General features: G+C 40.2%; 1 protein-coding gene and 1 long non-coding RNA gene across 2 annotated transcripts; both read right to left on the bottom strand.

The window, feature by feature from the left end:
• Window positions 1-8869: 8869 nt before the first annotated feature.
• Window positions 8870-11884, bottom strand: LOC106538613 (beta-3 adrenergic receptor). Its single transcript, XM_014053145.2, has one exon. It carries the CDS (start codon window positions 11069-11071, stop codon window positions 9998-10000), a length of 1074 nt encoding a protein of 357 aa, XP_013908620.2. The 5' UTR covers window positions 11072-11884; the 3' UTR covers window positions 8870-9997.
• LOC148044706 (uncharacterized) lies at window positions 8870-12411 on the bottom strand. Its single transcript, XR_015697348.1, has 2 exons — window positions 11954-12411; window positions 8870-9620 (listed from the first exon to the last, which is right to left on the bottom strand). It is a non-coding gene; the product is annotated as an uncharacterized LOC148044706 (long non-coding RNA).
• Between the last annotated feature and the right edge of the window lie 6993 nt (window positions 12412-19404).

The raw sequence follows: 19404 nt of genomic DNA, 5'->3' as shown, positions 1-19404 counted from the left end.
AGACTCGATTGCATCACTTCAAATAGCTTGTTTTTGAGCAGCCAAAATCAAGTTTTTCATTTTTTTTCATGTTCCAGTTGTAAGCTATTTCCAGTTTTTATCTTTATTCATTTTATCGTTGACCTTTTGTAGACTGTAGAATAGAAATGATTAAAGATTGTTTAGAATATTACCAAATAATAATAGTAGTTATATGAATGAAAGGCTTCTTGCATAAGACGAGGTACAAATACATGTTTATTTTGCATTGAGAATAAATGTATATGAGTCTCTGTAGAGCTTTACAGCTTTCTGGGAACAAATCCGAGTGTTTTCAGAAGTCTCTAAAAATTTATTCTTAATATAATATTACTAAAAATGGAAAACAGAGGTAAAGCAGTAAAACTACAGTTTATTCAGTGAGCACTAGATGGTGCCATTGAACAAGCCTACTTTAAGATTCTCCTGGTGGGGCTGAGATGTCACATGTTCTTGGAAACTTGGCAATATCCTAATTCATTAGGGATTTTTATCCCACTAGGAACAAAACGTGGGTGCAATATGAATAACAAAAAAGGGAGCAATATTAAGAGTACATAAAGATAAAAATAAGCATTATGCACACTAGATGGATTGGGCAGAATAAGTGATGAAATAGATAAAAAGCAACAATATATTTGAAAAATGTGAAGTTGCGAGCGTTGCCTAGATGGAAAAGGAGCACAGTATCAAACGAATGGCAGAAGAAAAATGGAGGAAAATATCAGTTGGAAAATTGTTATCAAACGATTGCTATGAAACAACATCTCCTTTAGGAAGAATTAGTTTGGTCTAGTGCTTAAGGTACAGTATTTCAGGCTAGAGAATGGGACACTGAGTTCTGTAGTTGTTAGTTGCAAAGACGTGTCTGACTCATTGTGACCCCATGGACAACGTTCCTCCAGGCCTTCCTCTCCTCTACCATCCTCTGGAGTCCATTTAAGCTCACACCTACTGCTTCAGTGACTCCAGCCAGCCATTTCATTCTCTGTCGTCCCCTTCTTCTTTTGCCCTCAGTCTTTCCCAGCATTAGGCTCTTCTCCAGTGAGTCCTTCTTTCTCATTAGGTGACCAAAGTATTTGAGTTTCATCTTCAAGATCTGGCCTTCTAAAGAGCAGTCAGGGTTGATCTCTTCTAGGACTGACGGGTTTGATTGCCTTGCAGTCCAACGGACTCTCAGGATCTTCTCCAGCACCATAGTTCAATGGTTTCAGTTCTAATCTGTGGACTAACCCTGTGAGTTCTAGTCCTGCCTTAAACGTGAAAGCCAGTTAACTGGCTTTTTTCTCAGCCCAACTCATCTCACAGGGTTGTGATTGTGGGAAAAATAAGAGGAGGAAGTACATTCAAAGCCTTGGGTTATTTATAAGAATGATAAAGGCACAATATAAATAAACAAATAATCTGGTAGTTAAATTAGGCTGTTGTCTACAAATAGCAAGGACTTCAAGGGAAATGATGGAAAGAAATACATTTGTATGTTTGGATTACAGCAAATCTCGCTGTCTGTGTTAAAAATATGAAATACACATGGAAACATTTGGAAATGGTTTTAAAGAAGAAAAATCAGTTGGAAATTTCATGAGGCCCAAGTGAACTATTTTTTTAAACATCTCATATTTAAGTCACCTTTATGAGAAATGATTTTGTAGTATGGATACCAACCCCACATTTCTTCTTATATATTTAATATCCATTGTAAAGTGCAACTATGAAATTAATGGTTTTTTTTACTACTGGATTTGTCATCTTTAGCTATCACCTTAATGTATGTATGTGACTTATTTCAATCTTTTAAACTCTCTTCAAAGGGTTATTTTTAACAGAAAGATAGATTATGTATTAATGCATTAATTGAACTAAACAGTGATTATCTCTCTGTGTGTGTGTGTGTGTTTAATCTATCTCAAGAAAACAGAGCCAAACAAGATCCTATGAATTGTACTATGAATTGTAAATAGGAAAGTTTACGAATACTAAGTTTGCTGGCAACCAGAGAAATCCTTTCCCTGAAGAATATGCTTCCTCCCACTGAGTGGAACAATTTGAAATTGTGGACTATCAACAGTCGCCCACCATATATTTTTGGGCAGGAAAATGGCTCATGTACAATGGATTTCAAGATTAAACTCCACATTTTGCTCACTAAATATCAATGCCTTGTAGAGAATAGATGAACAAAAATATCTTCAGCAGCTGAAAATCATAAGAAACTACATTTATGATGTATCACACCCTACCCATGGGGTATGAATAGGTCTTTGGCTTTAAAAGCTAAATTCATGCTTAGCATATTATATTTCACAAGAATTATTTCACATGAAATTAAGTAGAGGAAAAACATTCTTCAAAATATAATAAATATTTATGTAAAATATAGTAAAATATTCTGACAAAGGTTCAAGAGAAAAATGGAAGATACTTGTAATCACTCTATATTGCTCCACAATCCAGAGCCTTTTCTAGCATTTTTCCAATGATTCATAGTGTGTATAAAAATAAAATTGGTTGCAGGTTGTTTTCAATGGAGGTAAATTTTCTCTATGATCCTCATAAGATAGTGTGGGGTTCTAGCATATTCCTCTATTCTAATTATAAAGTGACAAGGGATACTGTCTTCTTATAGCAGATCCCACCATTGTTTGGGAGCACTGATTGGTTCTGGATTTGATAGATCACATTACAGTATGTTATTTGTTTGGATGAAATAATTCAATGTATAGCTGACTTTTTCAATGACTTGCTGCAAACCACAACAGAGTTGATGTTTCCCTTCAGGTTACTATGGGTCTTTAGACCTTTGCCTGTGTAGCAGTTTAAAGGGGATTTTAATTTGGTGTCACCTAGTGACTAGTTGTAAATGTTGCTGGCTAGCTGGGAAGCTTTTAAAATTTTTGAAATCACGGTGATTGTCTCAATGAGAACTAGCCAAACTGTGATCTGTTAGATAATTGTTTCAAAGACAATTAGACTAGACATTCCCAATTCCTGTAACCATTTTATAGCTCCCTGAAACCCAGTTCCTGTGAAGAAGGCAGGCAGCACGGCAGCACTGAAGCGATCACAATTTAGCCAAATTTCAGCCCTTTAGGAGTCATGGGTCTTGGATTTTGGATGTCATCTGAAAGGTAGCCCATTTGAAGTACTTCGGTTCAAAAATGGCTGCCCCATGAAGCACTTTTTCCGTCAGTTAAAGGTTATGTTGCAGAAAATTAAGGGACACAGACTTCGGAACCAAAAGAAGTAGTTTTTATTTGCGCAAAGGTTCAGAGCATTCAAGCCGAAGCTAACATCTGAACAAAGACTTATAGAGAAGTGAGTTCTTATATATCTTTCAAAAACAGCAAGACATGGAAATGTAATATGTCAGCATTAATTGGTCACATGATCTATAGACTACTGTTACTATGCAAAAGCAGATAAACATCTTGGCCTCCTCCTGTAGCTCGAGGTCACAGGTGACTTGCAAAGAAGTGTCTACGTTTCCAATAATGGGTTTGTGGTTGGCTGAACTTTAGCTGAACATGAGGCAGGTGTGAATTTTGAATTTCCTGTTCTTCTACAAGTCTTAAAAGTTATTCCTTCTTTCTATCTTGCCTCATTTCATGTCTTGTCTCACTTTTATGTCCTGCTTTAATTTATGTCCTGCCTCAGTTAACAGACCCAAGAGTTTTAGTAGCATACAGATGAGGGAATGGAGGATATTTAGTTTTTCCCAGAGATTGTGTTGTCATCCCTCTAGCAGTAATTCATTTGCTGTCTGCCTGGTTTCCTAGACTTTAATTAAATTAAAATAAAGATCTGATGAGAAAATTCCTCCCATGGGACTTTTTTTTTCAGAACAAGAAGGAGGAACAGAGAAATGAAGCTTGTATTCAAAGTAAGAAGAATTGCATCCAGTACCCTGAACCACTTCATAATAAATATACCGCCAAAAGAAATTCAATAATGCTCTTTGTGAATAAGGGTGGAAAACTGAAACTTCAGCTGCAAAGGAAGAAACTTTTTTTAAAAAGAAAGCTTTTCCCACAATAATAATTTGCATCCAGAAATTACTCAAAGAAACATATGCACATTTCCTTTGTGTTTTAAAACTTAAAACTCAGAATACCAGTATTCTTTTGGTTTGGATATTGTAGAGTTGCAGGAAATGGAAAAGGTGAGGTTAAAAATCTGATAAAAATGTAAAACAGTAATTGCCCATTGTTAGAAGTATACCAGATTAGAGATTTCCTCAGGCAAATTTCTCTAGGAAAGTTGCACAAGTAAACCTCTAAAGGCAGAAAAATAATTTCCTCTAAAACAGTGTTTTTCAAACTTGGCCACTTAAACTCCCAGACTTTCCCAGCCAGCATGGGTCCACATATCTTAAAGTACCCAGGTTTGGGGTGCGGGAGGGACTGTTCTACAGCTTGAAGTTAAATAAACCTCCTAGATATTAAAAACATCACTGATCACTTCAATCAATAGGTTGAATAGTTTAGAAGAAAGTTTGGTCTGAATAGAATCACTCTCTCTGAAGGATCAGCCCTTTGATTGCCATTTTGCAAACATTTTGCTTCCAGCTTCATGGGGTTCAGTGGCTACAATGATTCTTGAACAAGGAAACTTTGTACAAAATGCAATTGCGGATGGGATGAAAGACCATAACTAGACAATCTTTTTTAAAAGAACTGCAGAAGCTGTCTTGTTGTCATGATGATTCCATCTGAAGGTGCATTTATATTTAATGGACAAATCTTTACATATAGGACTTGGGAGATTTCTGCTTCAGAAGTCTTGTATAATTACTTAAAGGAATCTTCTTGTTATATGGGATCTGGTCAAGAAGCCTTTCTGGTTATAGAATCACTGAATAACTTGTAACAGGGCATGGAGAAGCTTTCACATAAACATTGGCATGGGGCTACTTCTCTGTATAGCCAGGTCCTAAGCAAATCTTGACCACTTCTAAGGTTTTGATGCTATGAAGGTACCTAAAATAGACAGGGAGATGAATAAGATAAACTCTGCTTCCTTTTTATTCAGAATATGAGTCTCCTGTGAAAGAATCCCACATCTGGAAAATGTATCACTCAAGGTCTGGTTTCTACTAAGTTTTGGTCAAACTTCTTATCTTGGATATAATATAGACAACAATTTGACCTATAATAATAACAACACAAAACATCATTTCAAGTAACTGGTCTTGAATAGATAATTTACTCAACATGTTTCTTCAGAACAACTCTCTGCTGTGTATTTTTTCACAAAATGTTTAATTCAGTCTACAACTTTCCAGTTTTCTATTTCCTTGTTGCATTTTTCCCCTGTGGGCTTCTAATGCCATTAACTGCCTTTTACAGCAGTCAACAGCTACAGACAGCATTTTAAGTATATAGCATAATTGTTGGGGACCTCTCGGGCAATAATGTGACCTTAGGAATAGTCCTCATTTTTCAAGACAGTACAGCAATAGGCTTGGTCTGGTCTTCAGCCCAGTTTTCATGTTCTTTTGCAGTTATTATTTTGTATGGCTCCTTTGAAAAATACCAATAATTTCATACTTCCCTTGTTTGGATATAGCTAAAGACTTGTTCTATTATTACCCATAACAAGGAGCCAAATCTACAGCTGAGGGAATTCAGCCTAGTTTCCAAACTTTTGAGCCCCTCACTCAAACATACTGGTAGCTACTACTTTTGTACTCATTGTTCATATGCAGCTGATACCACCACTAGATTGAACCCGCGAAGAGATTGACTTTTGTTCTGTGTGCATTTCTTACATGAAAAACTTTATCCATGCCACCATAATTTGTCACTCTAAGCTTGTAGAAGAGAACTAGTTCATAGATATAATCTGAGTAGTTGGACAAAGTGTCCCATCACCTTTAATAAAACTTTTCCTCTTTTCTTTTCTTCCTTGTTTTCCTTTTTCCTTTTCTCCTCTTTTCTTCTTTCCTCTCCTTTCCTTTTTTCTTCCCATGATTAAAATTCCCCTTGGATTGATCTCATTGTGACTGCCTCCAACTAATGTCTTTACGAACAATACAGCAGAGTTTGCTATTTATTTTTTTTAGAATAATGTTTTTCAACTTCCCAGTCTAGTCAATGGAGAGCCAGTTTGGTGTAGTGGTTTAAGGCATCATGCTAAAAATAGGGGACTCTTGAGTTCTAGTTTTATTTTAGGCACAAAAGCCAGCCTGATGACTTCAGACCAGTTAATTTCTCTCAGACCTAGGAAGTCAACAATGGCAAACTTCTGTAAAACCTTGTCAGGAAAACTGCAGGGACTAGTACAGTCAGTTGCCAGGAATGGGGAAAAATGACTCAAAGGGCCTCCTTTCCCCAATCTAGACAATAGCCCTGGTATTCCCAGTTGGTCATCCTTCCAATACTAACCAAAGCTGACTTTGCTTCACTTCCAAAATTATCCAAGCTTGGCAGGTTGTGTCATCTGCTAATGTTTGTTCTTTGTTGATCCAACTCTCAGATCAAAATGTCCTAAAATCAGAAGGCAGAAATACTATAGAAAAATGCCTATTATTTCCTGGTGTTTCCTAACCTGGTAGGCTTCACTTTATTGGGATGTTAAATCCCAGAAATCCTTAACTATAGGCATTCCAGAATTTTAGTTTAACTGCAAGCAGTTGGCACTAGGATGAGTGGGTTGTTTCAGGACATGTGCAAATAAAAAGGCCTTGTGCTATTATTTCACATGCAATGAAATACTGTGTATCAGATTAATGTAATTACAAAATTTTCAAAGGTAATCTGGACACATTGCAAGGGTTACTGAAGGAACTCAAGAATTTGCAACCTGTAAGAGACGGGAATAGTAATTAAGCAAATTTTGGTTGAAACTCACATAGAGATAGCGCTAACTGGATGAGAATAAACTTAGTTCAACCTAATTCTCAGGAATATAATGAAGAGAAACTTCCATGACACCCACTGAATTCCCAGAGAAATAATGGGATATAAATTAATATTATACAAGTCAATATTTACTATTTCAGTGGAGTTTTTTAATCAAGCATCTCACATGTTTTCTATGCCTAGGTACAAAACACTTTGAACTGTTAAGAAAAGGATGAAAAAATGAAACATTTATGCTCAGGAGTTCAGATGTAGCTTCATATATCAGTCTGTTTTGGATTTAAATTACAAGAGGCTAGGGGAAAATTCTCTAACTTAAATCTTACTCAGCAATGGAAAAAAGTATCCTTGGAGTATCATGTAGTTCGCATTTTTAGATGATTTCAAGAAAAGTTTACACAGGCATCAATCATGTCTTCTGTAGTTAATGAACATTATGTTCAGAACAGAGAGGGGCGTTTTGCTAACAAATCCTGCTCCAGCAAGGAAGAATTTCATTTTCCAGTGGGAATGAGATATTAGTCAGTTGTAAAAAATATTTGGGCACCACGAAGCATATTTTTTTAATGACACTAGCTTCTTGAAATCACTATCCATGCCTCCAGCTCCTACATTTTATTTCTCTTTAATTTCATGGGCCCAAGTAAGAGTAAGAGCCAGCTGTTGTGTCCTTCACTGCTTGTGCAAAAGCCATTTGAACTGATACTGACGCCTTCTTCAGCACTGGCAATGTGCAATGCTGTTTGTATTGATTGCTCTAGGCAGACTTTGTTTCCCCACTCAGACCCATGGTGCATATAAATTCCTTTCTCAAGATTGTGAGTCTCTTGACTCATGACATGAGTCCACTTAAAAAGATTTTGACTCCTTTAAATTTATGCTAGTTGTTAAGCTGCAAGAAGACTCCAGTTTAATGAAAAAAAGGACTAGGGGAGACATGATAGCAGTGTTCCAATATCTCAGGGGTTGCCACAGAGAAGAGGGAGTCAAATTATTCTCCAAGGTACCTGAGGGTAGAACAAGAAGCAATGGGTGGAAACTAATCAAGGAAAGAAGCAACTTAGAGCTGAGGAGAAATTTCCTGACAGTTAGAACAATTAATCAGTGGAACAACTTGCCTCCAGAAGTTGTGAACACTGCAAGTCTTTAAGAAAATGTTGGATAGCCATTTGTCTGAAACGGTATAGGGTTTCCTGCCTAGGCAGGGGGTTGGACTAGAAGACCTCCAAGGTACCTTCCAACTCTGCTATTGTATTGTATAAGACTTCCTTATAATTTGAACAGTCAGCCACACTCTGTTTTTTGCTTCGTTCTCTGCATTTTGTTCAGATACTACCTTGAATTCAGGAGAAACCAGTTCCTCAATTTTGCAATAAAAATCATTTGTGTGAAGTTCTAATTGTGTAGAATGAGGGACTTCATCAAATCATTTTATCTCTCCTCAGACATGGTCTATCTTAGAAATATAAAGCTGAATGCCATGCCTGAAATTCAGCAAAGGAGAACCAGAATAATGATTTGCCTGTATCAAAGAGCATTAGCTATTTGTTTTCCAAACATGATTTTGTACTCCATGAATCAATGGACATCATGGCATCCAAGAACTTGGATAAGAATGCAGTCTAAGTTAAGATAGCGCCCCCCACCCCCATGGCTGAAGAAGTCAGGTTTAGTATTCTATTTCTGTTGTTCTTTTCTAAATTACAAAATTTAAAGAGTTATGAAATATTTGGCAGTTGTGTGTGTGTGTGTATGTGTAATATGTATGTGTACACACATACATATTAAACACACACACAGTATGTGTGTATGTGTATGTTATGGAAAAACTGTAAGTGTAATAAGTGTATACATTGAAAGGATGATTGAGTAACTCAACACAAGCCATGCTGCTTCTAATTCTGAAGAAACCTTGAACCTCAAAGTATAACAGGTTGCGTTGGCCCATTTACTTCCCACACAATCAGTACAAAGCTTTTACTTAAAAGGTGTTTCCTGTGAAAAGATTTTAGTATTGACAACTGTTACAAATAAACTTTGTGTGCCTTTTAACAGATCATTATTTCGGTGTCAATATTTGATCAAGGATATTTTACCTTCATAGAACACATGCACAATGTTTGTTATCAACACAACCACATACAGTAAATGTTGAAGTTATTTTAAGCCAATCAAAACAGGAATTGTAGTAATAAGAGCATGAGAATAGTTTCAGATTTCAAATGAAAGGCATGCTACCCATCCTATTTCTTATTGTGATTTTACATTTTTCCGTTCTTTCACTATCAACAGTCTCGTACAACCAAACACTGATTACAAACTTGCTGCATTCTGAATCCTATTGAATGAGCTTCTGGACTTGATTTGGAAAAACTGAATCATTTTTTCCTATATTGCTGCAGATTAATATAATCTTTCTTGCAAATATCAATGACAACAAAATGTCAGCAATTATAAAAAGTTCCATTTTACCATTTTTAAATAGGGAATTTTTGTGCAAATACATTTCTGAATAAATGCTATAGAATATATACTGAGTATTATAAGATTAACAATAATTAAAAGGTCATTGTTTTTCAAGTGTACAGTGTAATACATTACATCGGATTAATTTTGCAAAACAGAACACAGAACATATTATTTCAGCCCTCATCATGCCTAGAGATTCACACATTCATTATGTGATGTATTTTAAAGTTTCTTCTTTTTCTTTTTCTCTCTTTCTCTTCTTTTATTCCCATCCTGTAAATCAAAACGGGGATATTTTTATACGGATCAGGAGTCACTAATAAACAGCTGCTCTGTGTTAAGATATTTATCTAGCAGCAGTTTTTAAAAGTGCAATGTGCTTCCAACACTCTGAAATGCACCCTCATAAATTCATTCTACATTTGCTATACAAAGATCAAGAGGCTGCAATCCAATGAATGGAAAGAAAAATCTGGCACTAAGAAAGTACATACTTTGGGGAGGGGGAGGCATTCCATTAAGCTGCAGCAGCTGAAGAGGAAAATAGTTATTGAAAAATCCAGAATCTCCAGCTAAAATACCTAGACTACTCTGAAGCAAAAGAACAACAACAATCATCTCTTTAAAAACAGCAGGTACCAATTCTGCCACTAGTTGGACTCTGGACGGAGCATCTCCTTGAGGACTATCACACAAGCAGGGGCAGAACAGTGCCCCTCCGGTGAGTGATTGGAATGCTGCTGGGAATCGGCTTTCAGCTTTTGCTTGCAGAACATTTCCCGCATCCCTTGCCGGAATTTGGGGTCCCAAACACTATAGATAGCCACATTCCAACAGCTGTTGGATGCCAGGATCCAGAAAGCATAGAAGGAGAATTGGCACCATTCATATCCCACCACAGAGCCCAGAACAAATACAGCAATGGGAACAAAAGACACGGAGAATGCCAGGGTCAGGATGCCAATGGTCCTGGCAGCAGTGACATCGGGGTAAGAGAGCCTGTGGGTTCCCTGTGGGTCTTCCCTCAGTTGCTTCCGCATTTTGTGGTACTGCCGGAGTGTGGCAAAGGTGATGGAGTTGACAACAAAAGTGCCAATTAAGAGGGTGAAGTCAAATATTGGGTATAGGAGCATGACGTTCCATTTGGACTCTTGCATCTTGCCCGAAGGAAAGCCGTAGTTGCACATCTTACTGCAAGAATTGTACTCAAAGGTGATGTTCGGAATTGAGAGCAGAGGTATCACCGCCAAGGAGAAACTCAGTATCCAGGATCCAAGAATCAGCCAAGTGATCCTACGCTTGGTAATCACAGCTTTTCTGTGCAAGGGCTTCAGCACAGTGATGGTCCTCTCCACCGAAAGCAGAAATACGGTGCTGATTGAGACGAAGGTGCACCCGGCAAAGATAGGGCCAATGATCAAACAGACCGACAAGCCAGCTGGGCTCTCCATCCCATAGGCCAATGTGTTCGTCTCCTGATAAACTGAGTAAGGTACTACAATCAGCCCCATAGCCAAATCAGCAACCGCCAAAGAAGCTTTTAGGTAGCTTTGGGGTGTCCGGAATTGCCTTACACAGAAGAAAACCAGAAGACTCACCAGGTTTCCAAGAGTGATGGCCACGATCAGGAGGACCATGAAGAGCAGCTGGCAGACCACTCCAGCAAAGGCCACACTGCAGTCTGTGCTATTGGCATTCCTGTTGTTGCTACTGTTTCCCAACATCGATCGGGTTCTCTTCCCTTTCACAGGGCAAAACAGAAAGAAGCCAGCTAGGGAGCTCCACTTTCAAAGGGCCATGGAAGAGGCTCTACAGGCTATCAGTTTCCCAGGATGCTTGGCTCAGAAACAACCAGTTCATAGGGAAGTCCATGCCAATAAACGATTCAGTCATTGAGGCTCAGATCAGCTGCTACAGTCACATAGTCTGTAGGTGCGTGAAGCACCTGAGCAAAAGTCAAACAGGAAGGGCTCTGAAACAAGAAGTCTTCTCCATATGTCAGAAAGGGGGAACAAAAGTCAGAGAAGCAACAGCTCAAGGGAGGGATCAGATCTGTGGCTTGCGTCAATATCTGAAGAGTAAGTCAACCTTTTCAATCACTGTGTTTGATCCGCCACAAGAACATCCAACATTTTCTCTCCTCCTCTCTGATAACATATGGTGAATTGATATACTCCTTTAAATGATAATGAATATTCTTGATGCATTTTGATGCTATTTGCTTCTGAATACAATGGAATAGCCAGGCTCCTCCCTTCCTTGGTGGGGGGAGGAGGGGCACACACCAAGTAACATGGACAGCCACCTTTCAGGATAGAACTTCAGGGCTGATGATCCTGCATTCCACAGAATCTATGATTACCCAATTGCAACCTCTGCTTCTAACCCACTTCTGAGCTACTTCCCTGTAGTAATTGCAGATGGGCATTCTAAAAGGGGGCCAAGCCAAGAATGTATCTTAACCCTTTCCTCTGCACGTGCAGAAGGATCTTCCAAGGTGAATGCTCCCACCCAGACCCAAGCCTGTTTATGCTGCCCATCAGCCCACCCCAGCCCACCCCAGCCCCTCCCCTCCCCAAAGCATAAGGTGGCTTTTAAAAACGCACCCTAGAACACTTCAGACTGGGGCAATTTGTGCCCAGCATCTTCCGGCAGCGCATGGGGATGAAGTTCAACATCAGCTCGAAACCGCGGCCCCTGAGCCCTTTCTTGCCTTCGTCGGCATTGCTCCGCCACGATCTTCGCCGAGCTCCTCGGCCAGCCCCGAAGGGAGCTCGGCTGACTCCCGAGGCCCTTCCTGCAGCGCCAAGAGCGTCCAGCTCCTACTCGCAGCTTCAATGCAAACTCCGGCCGGACAACAGCTCCGTCGCCGCCGCCCCCCGCCTCTCGCTTTAAAAGTCAGAGCTTCTTCGCAAGAGCTTCGCCGCCTCCGTCCGTTCCTCTCTCGCCTCGCTCTCTGCGCGGCCGTCCTGCGATTTGCTGCTAGAGCCGCTCGCAACAGGTGCTGCTGCTGCTTATCCAGGCAGGTAGCATCGTCCCGGCTGGCCTGCTGAGAAAGGCGGGCAGGTGGGCTCCGCTCAGGCGCTCCTGTCTCCCGAGTCGTGGAAACGAACCCGTCCGCCCAAGCGAAGGGCAACCGCCGTCTGGATTTTCGCTCCGTAAAGCATGCCAGCCCGGGTCGGGATTGTTCGGGGCCGCCCGCCCCCGCCGCTTCTGCGTCTGCCCAGAGGCGGCCCCTTCGCTTCGAGCTGGACGCCCGAAGGAGCCTTGGAGGCGGGAAGACCATCAATCTTCCCGCCAATCTTCAGAAGGCGTCTTTCTCTGTTTTCTGGGGTTCGTGGGCAAAGAGCCCCCTTGAGGCCCTCACCTCTGGAAGCCGTATCCTGCCCCTTAAGCATCCAACAGGAGAGGTCTATGGGGATTCTCAGTCATGGTTGTCCCAAAGGTGCTTTTTCAAAAAGCAACTGGACTCCCTTTGTTTTTGCTTGAAGACGTTTCGTTTCTTATCCAAGAAGCTTCTTCAGTTCAGCAGAATAGAATGGGGAATTAGCAATAGATGTTGCTAATTTTGTTTAGATTAGAACAGGGGTCACCAACCTTTCGGACCTCAGGGACCAGAAGTGAGTTTCTGCAAGTTCACCCCGGATCTGGATCTGGCGAACTGGTAGTGGTGCCGGCGGGAGGCTCCGCGCACCCACCCGGACGTGCATGTGCAGAAGTGTTGCACGTGTGCGCACACGAGTGAACCAGTAGTAAAATAAATTGAAACCTACTGTCAGGGACCACTAAATTCATAATTTTAAATCCCATGGACCAGTAATATGGATTTTTTAAAAAGATAAATAGTAATTAGTGCAATATAAAAAATGCAAATGATTTTTGTGTGGACCACCAACATTTTCTCACGGACCATCAGTGGTCCAATATACCAGTGGTCCAATCCACCAGTGGTCTAATCCAGCAGTCACCAGTGAGTAACACAGGCAGGGGTGGGTTTCTCGCCCCGTTCCAACCGGTTCGGTTGGAACGAGGCCGGCGGCGCCACGCGCATGCGCGTGGCGCGCGTGTGCATGCACGCGCCGCGCGCATGCGTACTAGCGTCTGTGCAATGCTCCAGCTGCTCCTGGAGGATCGCGCAGGCGCTGTATGCGTCCTGCACATGCGTGGAAGTGCAGAATTTGGCAAAACCGGGTAAGGAGCGGGCGCGGGGGGGGGGCCTTCGCCGTTCCCGGAAGTTACTTACTTCCGGGTTCGGCGACCAACCGGATCGCGGGGACCGCCGCGAACCGGTTGAAACCCACCCCTGAACACAGGTCTAAATTGCCCAGCCTTCTCCATTCAGGTGCCTTCCAGGTGGGTTCAGGTATAACAGCTCTTATCAATCCCAGGCAACATGGGTGACTGACTTGCCTGTTTTGCCAGGAGGGCAGAGGGAGAGTTATGGTTTTTAAAATTAGATACCCAATTTATGAAGTGATATATAAGTTTCAGTGCTATTGCTATTGTGGATAGTGAAATGAACGGAACGTTTTCTCCATAAGAAAAAGAAAGTCTCCAGCAATTTCTCAAGGGAAAAATTTCCTGTTAGCTATGACACAGAATGGCAAAAGCCTCATGGGAGGAATAGAAACTGAAGCAAGAACTGAACTGAAGCATGGGAAGGCAACTGAGAAAAAAACAGCAAGGAGGGAGGAGAGGCTATTGAGTCCCCACGATTATGATCACTTATAATCAAAAAAATGCAAAAATGACTTTCTCTCTTCTTGAGAATTTATCTGAAATTCCCTTCTCTGTTAAAAGTTTCTCAAGCACTTTCTCCCCATCAAACTAAACAACAACTGATGCAAAAAGATGCAAGAAACTCTCTCAATCCAGCATTACCCCAGAATTTTTCTGGAAACACCTGAGGCAGAGTTTAAGATTTCCTGCACAAAAAGGACACTACTGAACTACAGACCTCCTTAGTTATTATAATCTAGTCTCGAAATTGTATAGATTGCCAGATACATGTTCTCTGGGTTTACAATTAAAATATTCAGGTTTTTATTGAAAGAGAACAATAGATAGGCAAGATAGGCAGAACACCCTGCCCAATTTTTTTCTAGGGGATTACTTCTGGAATTACTTCTTAGAGAAGTAATAAAATGCCAGTTCAGCCAAAAATAACCCTTAGAAGTCAAAGGATAACTAAGGGACTAGCACTGATGATGTTACCTAGTTTGAGTATTGAAACATCTACAAGAAAACAACTACCTCAGAGAGCCTCAAGGACCCCACATTTCAACCTTGAACTATAAATATTCTTCTTTGTTACCAAAAGAAAGTTATTTCGAAGGGGGAAAGGCTTGTTGAAAGTAAGGTCAAGGGAGATAATACTTAAGGGGAAACCACACACTAAAAGGTATTGTTTAGTTATTTTTTTCCCTAAAACACACAGTCTTTGTACAACAAGGCACTGTCCTTCTAGTTCTGCCTTTAGTATTCCTAATTCCATAAATTATATGTATGATATTTCATGCTTTGCATAAATCTATCTAAAGGGGTAGCATTCCTTATTTTTAAAGATTTAATCTCATAGCTTCTAGTAGTGCAATAAAGTAATAATTTCTTGTAGTGAAATAAATTCAATTTGTGTTTCGAAAGGAAGGCTGTGATCTTACTAGCGGGGAATGTTTTCCTAACCAGTATTCTATCAGTAATGAGAAATATATAAGCCAAGAGTATTTCTGGAATGGGATGAGTTTTTGCCATTCATATCCCACTAGAGAGGGGAGCTACTTGTAAAGAATTCTTCCCTCCCCAGGCCTCATAGCTGCTGAGATTAGGCAGAGGGTGACCAGGGAAGAATCTTAACAGAACAGAACAGAATAATAGAGTTGGAAGGGACCTAGTAGGTCATCTAGTCCAACCCCCTGCTCAAGCAGGAGACCCTACACCAATTCTGACAGTTGGCAGGCCAGTCTCTTCTTGAAAGTTTCCAGTGATGAAGCTTCCACAATTTATGAAGGCATGCTGTTTCATTGGTTGATTGCTCTCATGGTCAGAAAATGTCTCCTTATTTCTAGTTTGAAACTTTCCTTGATTAGTTTCCATGCATTGTTCCTTGTCTCATCTTCAAGTGCCTTGGAAAATAGCTTGACCCCCTCGTCTCTGTCGCAGCCCCTTCAATATTGGAACACTGCTATCATGTCTTCCCTGGTCCTTCTCTTCACTAGACTAGCCATGCCCAGTTCTTGCAACCGTTCTTCGTGTGTTTTAGCCTCCGGTCCCCTAATCATCATAGTTGCGCTTTTCTGCACTCTTTCCAGAGTCTCAACATCTTTTTAGTCTTAACTTTGATAGTACCTAAATTAGTAGCATTTTCATTAGTAAACAATCCTCACCCCAGATTTAGTCACTCTGAAATCCTTATTGGTCTCTCTTCATTTAATTTTATGAGGCTTCTGGTAGTGCTTATACAGTAAGCCTCTGTTTTTTCCACTTTGGATGCCTCATAATGTTCAATGAGGCATACCTTTCTTTGTTTGCTTTCAATCTATCTGCATAATTGGGGATGGAAGTAATTCCCATTGGATTTGGTGAATATCATTCTTCTACATTTGCATAAAATTTCAGTGTCAAGTTTCCTCTTCCACTGTTTTTCTCCTGAATTTATTCTTATTAGCAATAGCAATAGCAGTTAGACTTATATACCGCTTCATAGGGCTTTCAGCCCTCTCTAAGCGGTTTAAAGAGTCAGCATATTGCCCCCACCAATCCGGGTCCTCATTTTACCCACCTCAGAAGGATGGAAGGCTGAGTCAACCTTGAGCCGGTGAGATTTGAACAGCTGAACTGCAGAACTGCAGTCAGCTGAAGTAGCCTGCAGTGCTGCACTCTAACCACTGTGCCACCTCAGCTTATTATATGATGATGCTTTATGTTGATAAATTAAGACAAAACAATAAAACATCAAATCTACAAATAAATAAATAAAGAGCAAAGGGGAAAGATACTGCAAAATCTCCATTCCCGCAACACTCCAGGGGAAGGATACTGCAAAATATCAATTCCCATCCCACTCCAGGGGAAGGATACGGTAAAATCTCCATTCCCACAACACTCCAGGGGAAGGATACTGCAAAATCTCCATTCCCACAACACTCCAGGGGAAGGATACTGCAAAATATCCATTCCCATCCCACTCCAGGGGAAGGATACGGTAAAATCTCCATTCCCACAACACTCCAAGGGAAGGATACTGCAAAATATCCATTCCCATCCCACTCCAGGGGAAGGATACCACAAAATCTCCATTCCCATACCACTCCAGGGGAAGGATACAGCAAAATCTCCATTCCCATTCTATTCTGGGGCCAGCCAGAGGTGGCATTTGCCAGTTCTCCAAACTACTCAAAATTTCCGCTACCGGTTCTCCAGAACTGGTCAGAACCTTCTGGATTTTCACCCCTGCATTCAGCAGCAGAGATATAGGAAGATGCTAGAGGCAAACAATCACCTAAATAACATAAATTCATATTGCGTAGAAGAAAACAATAGGTATCATTCTTGTACCTTTACCAGGAAAGCCCATATGAATGGAAAATATAAAAGAATGATATAGTAACCCAGAGTTGTATTACAGTGAGACGGGCAGCATGTACATTTAATTAATAAATAAATAAATATAGGCAGATGATGAGCTCCTCAGGTCATATTGCACTCAACATACTACTGTGGATCTTTTGGCATACTAACGGTGTCTCTGCCATGATTGGATTAAGGCCTTCAGGCCATTGAGTTTTTAATATTGTCATACAACCCCCCCTCTCAAAACTGCAAAAAACAAATTATAGTGAGAACATGGAAAGTAAGAAACATAAAAATGGGAATTTATAACACTGTGAAAGATGAAATGAAACAACTTTAGTGATAAGCTATTTAGATGTATTGCAATTGGACCCTTTAAGTTAGAAGATTATACTGCTTATTACTCTGGGCCATGGCACGACAAAACCGCGCTCATCAAAATAGCGGTGATAAAATCGCATCACTAAGTCGCGACGTCATCACCGCGCGTCGTCATCACCGGCGCGACAACAGCGCGGCGACAGAAGGGCGCTTTAAAACAGCGCGGCCGCAGAAAGCGGATTTAAATTAAGGTAAGGGTTAGGATTAGGTTTAGGGGGTTGTTTTAGGGTTAGGGTTAGGTTTAGGGTTAGGTTTAGGGTTAGGTTTAGGGTTAGGTTTAGGGTTAGGTTTAGGGTTAGGTTTAGGGTTAGGTTTAGGGTTAGGTTTAGGGTTAGGTTTAGGATGCTGAGTGCTTGGGAATGCACGGATTTGCCCTCCGGAATTATGTCATCGCGGTAGGGTCGCGTTTTTCCTTAGTGCTTCGAACGGCGCAAATTAGTCTTCGCGCTTATGTCTCCGCGGATAAGGGCTTCGCGGATTTGTGGTGGAACCACTCTGGGCATGGGAAACAAACAAGAAACTATATTGCTTTTACTGTTATGAAGTCCACAGCAAGACAGTACTTAGACACAAGGCAATGTGATGGAATAATATCAGTTAGACTTTTTGGATAACACTACAATATGAAAATTATCCAGGTTTATTTTCCAACCACTAATGCAAATGAGGACTTAGGAACTAATTGACAGGAAAATCTATCTATAGAAGATTAACAACACGTAACCATTTATTTTGCTTTTTTTTTTCTGCAGATGTCTCCTGGAAACAGCTTCCAAAATCTGCCAGGAAAAAGACTGCCATATATTGTTTCCTTTCAGGCAGAAAAAGGATTCTGTAGTACTAATGATTTTTAAAAAGCCATGCAAGAGGGACAAAGACTTTGATGCTTTCAAGATATGTAAATTTGATAAGTTATCTGCAATTCCTATAAAACTCAAAAAAAACTTATTCATAATGACTGGTCAAATTTTTAAATAATAATCACTTTTGGATGTTCTATAAGCAGAAAGTTAAATAAAGAAAAACGGTCTAAAATGCCCAAACGACTATCTTTTTACTTTCATACAAGCTACAACCAGTATTAAATTTTGCAACAATATTAATAATTCAATAATAATAATAAAAAATAATGCAATATTAAGAACTGGCTATCAAAATCATGCCATGCTATTTCCAAAAGGTGTTCTATACATTTCTGGCCATTCATGTGAAGTGCCAATGTTTACCTAGAAATTTTATTCAGTGAGAGTACTGAAAATTTAAAGGGTGAATTAAAAAAACCAAAACACCAGCTGATGAATATGTGCCACTATAAATACAGAAAAAGACCGCAATTGGGAACACGCTTGAGGGTGATATTTGGTGTCCCCTAAAAATCACGAGGAGTCTGATAACTTACTCCAACTAACACATTTGTATTAAAAGGTAATAATCTGTGGGAGGTGGAGCTCACTACAGCAGATGGACGGATTGCATGAAGCAATCCAATAGTAAGGTCTGAATATTACAACTCTCTACATTTTGTTGGCTGCTTCTTGCAAGGCAAAAAGAGTATGGAGAACTTTCTACTTCTCCCCAAAGAGATATCCCCCCTCCCTCCACGTTGCGGGAAATGGCTAGTCTAATTTTTCTCCTGGACTGCAAACATAAATAAGGTTCAAACATAGCAAAGAATTTTTTTGAATCTTGAGGCTATTTAATATACCGTATATTTCCTTAATTGTCCACATTTACTGAAGGCATGTTGGAAGCCAATGCATTTTGACTCAAAATTGGACACTAGACAGGGGAGAGCTAATTTAGTACAGCAGCATGTACTGGGATTGCATAGCTCAAATGTCTACCATGATGGCAAATATTCAGTATTCTGGGCAGTTCAATTATTTCTTTAGTAGAGCGCACTGTTGAAATAAGCCAGGCCTTCTTCAGAATAATAACAGGCCCATGGTATGAAAGCCAAAAACCTCTGATTGTTTATCTCATCTTTCAACCCACAAGAAGCCACATAAGAAAAAGACTAAGCTTTCCTAGTGTGACTAAAATGTGTTAATGATCTATTGTGGCTAAAATTTGTTAATGATCTCCAAATCCTTCATAAACTGTCATA

This window comes from Thamnophis sirtalis, unplaced genomic scaffold, assembly GCF_051295495.1.
Source record: "Thamnophis sirtalis isolate CommonGarterSnake01/CBP01778 unplaced genomic scaffold, rThaSir2_p1.2 scaffold_7, whole genome shotgun sequence".
In the NCBI taxonomy this organism is placed as follows: Eukaryota; Metazoa; Chordata; class Lepidosauria; order Squamata; family Natricidae; genus Thamnophis; species Thamnophis sirtalis.
Note: the sequence above shows the minus strand (reverse complement) of the source record. Positions and strands in the feature narration are given on the sequence as shown.

Bases quoted from the DNA above. Each gene is read 5' to 3' on its own strand.
- LOC106538613 (XM_014053145.2), bottom strand. From the start codon at position 11,071: ATGTTGGGAAACAGTAGCAACAACAGGAATGCCAATAGCACAGACTGC.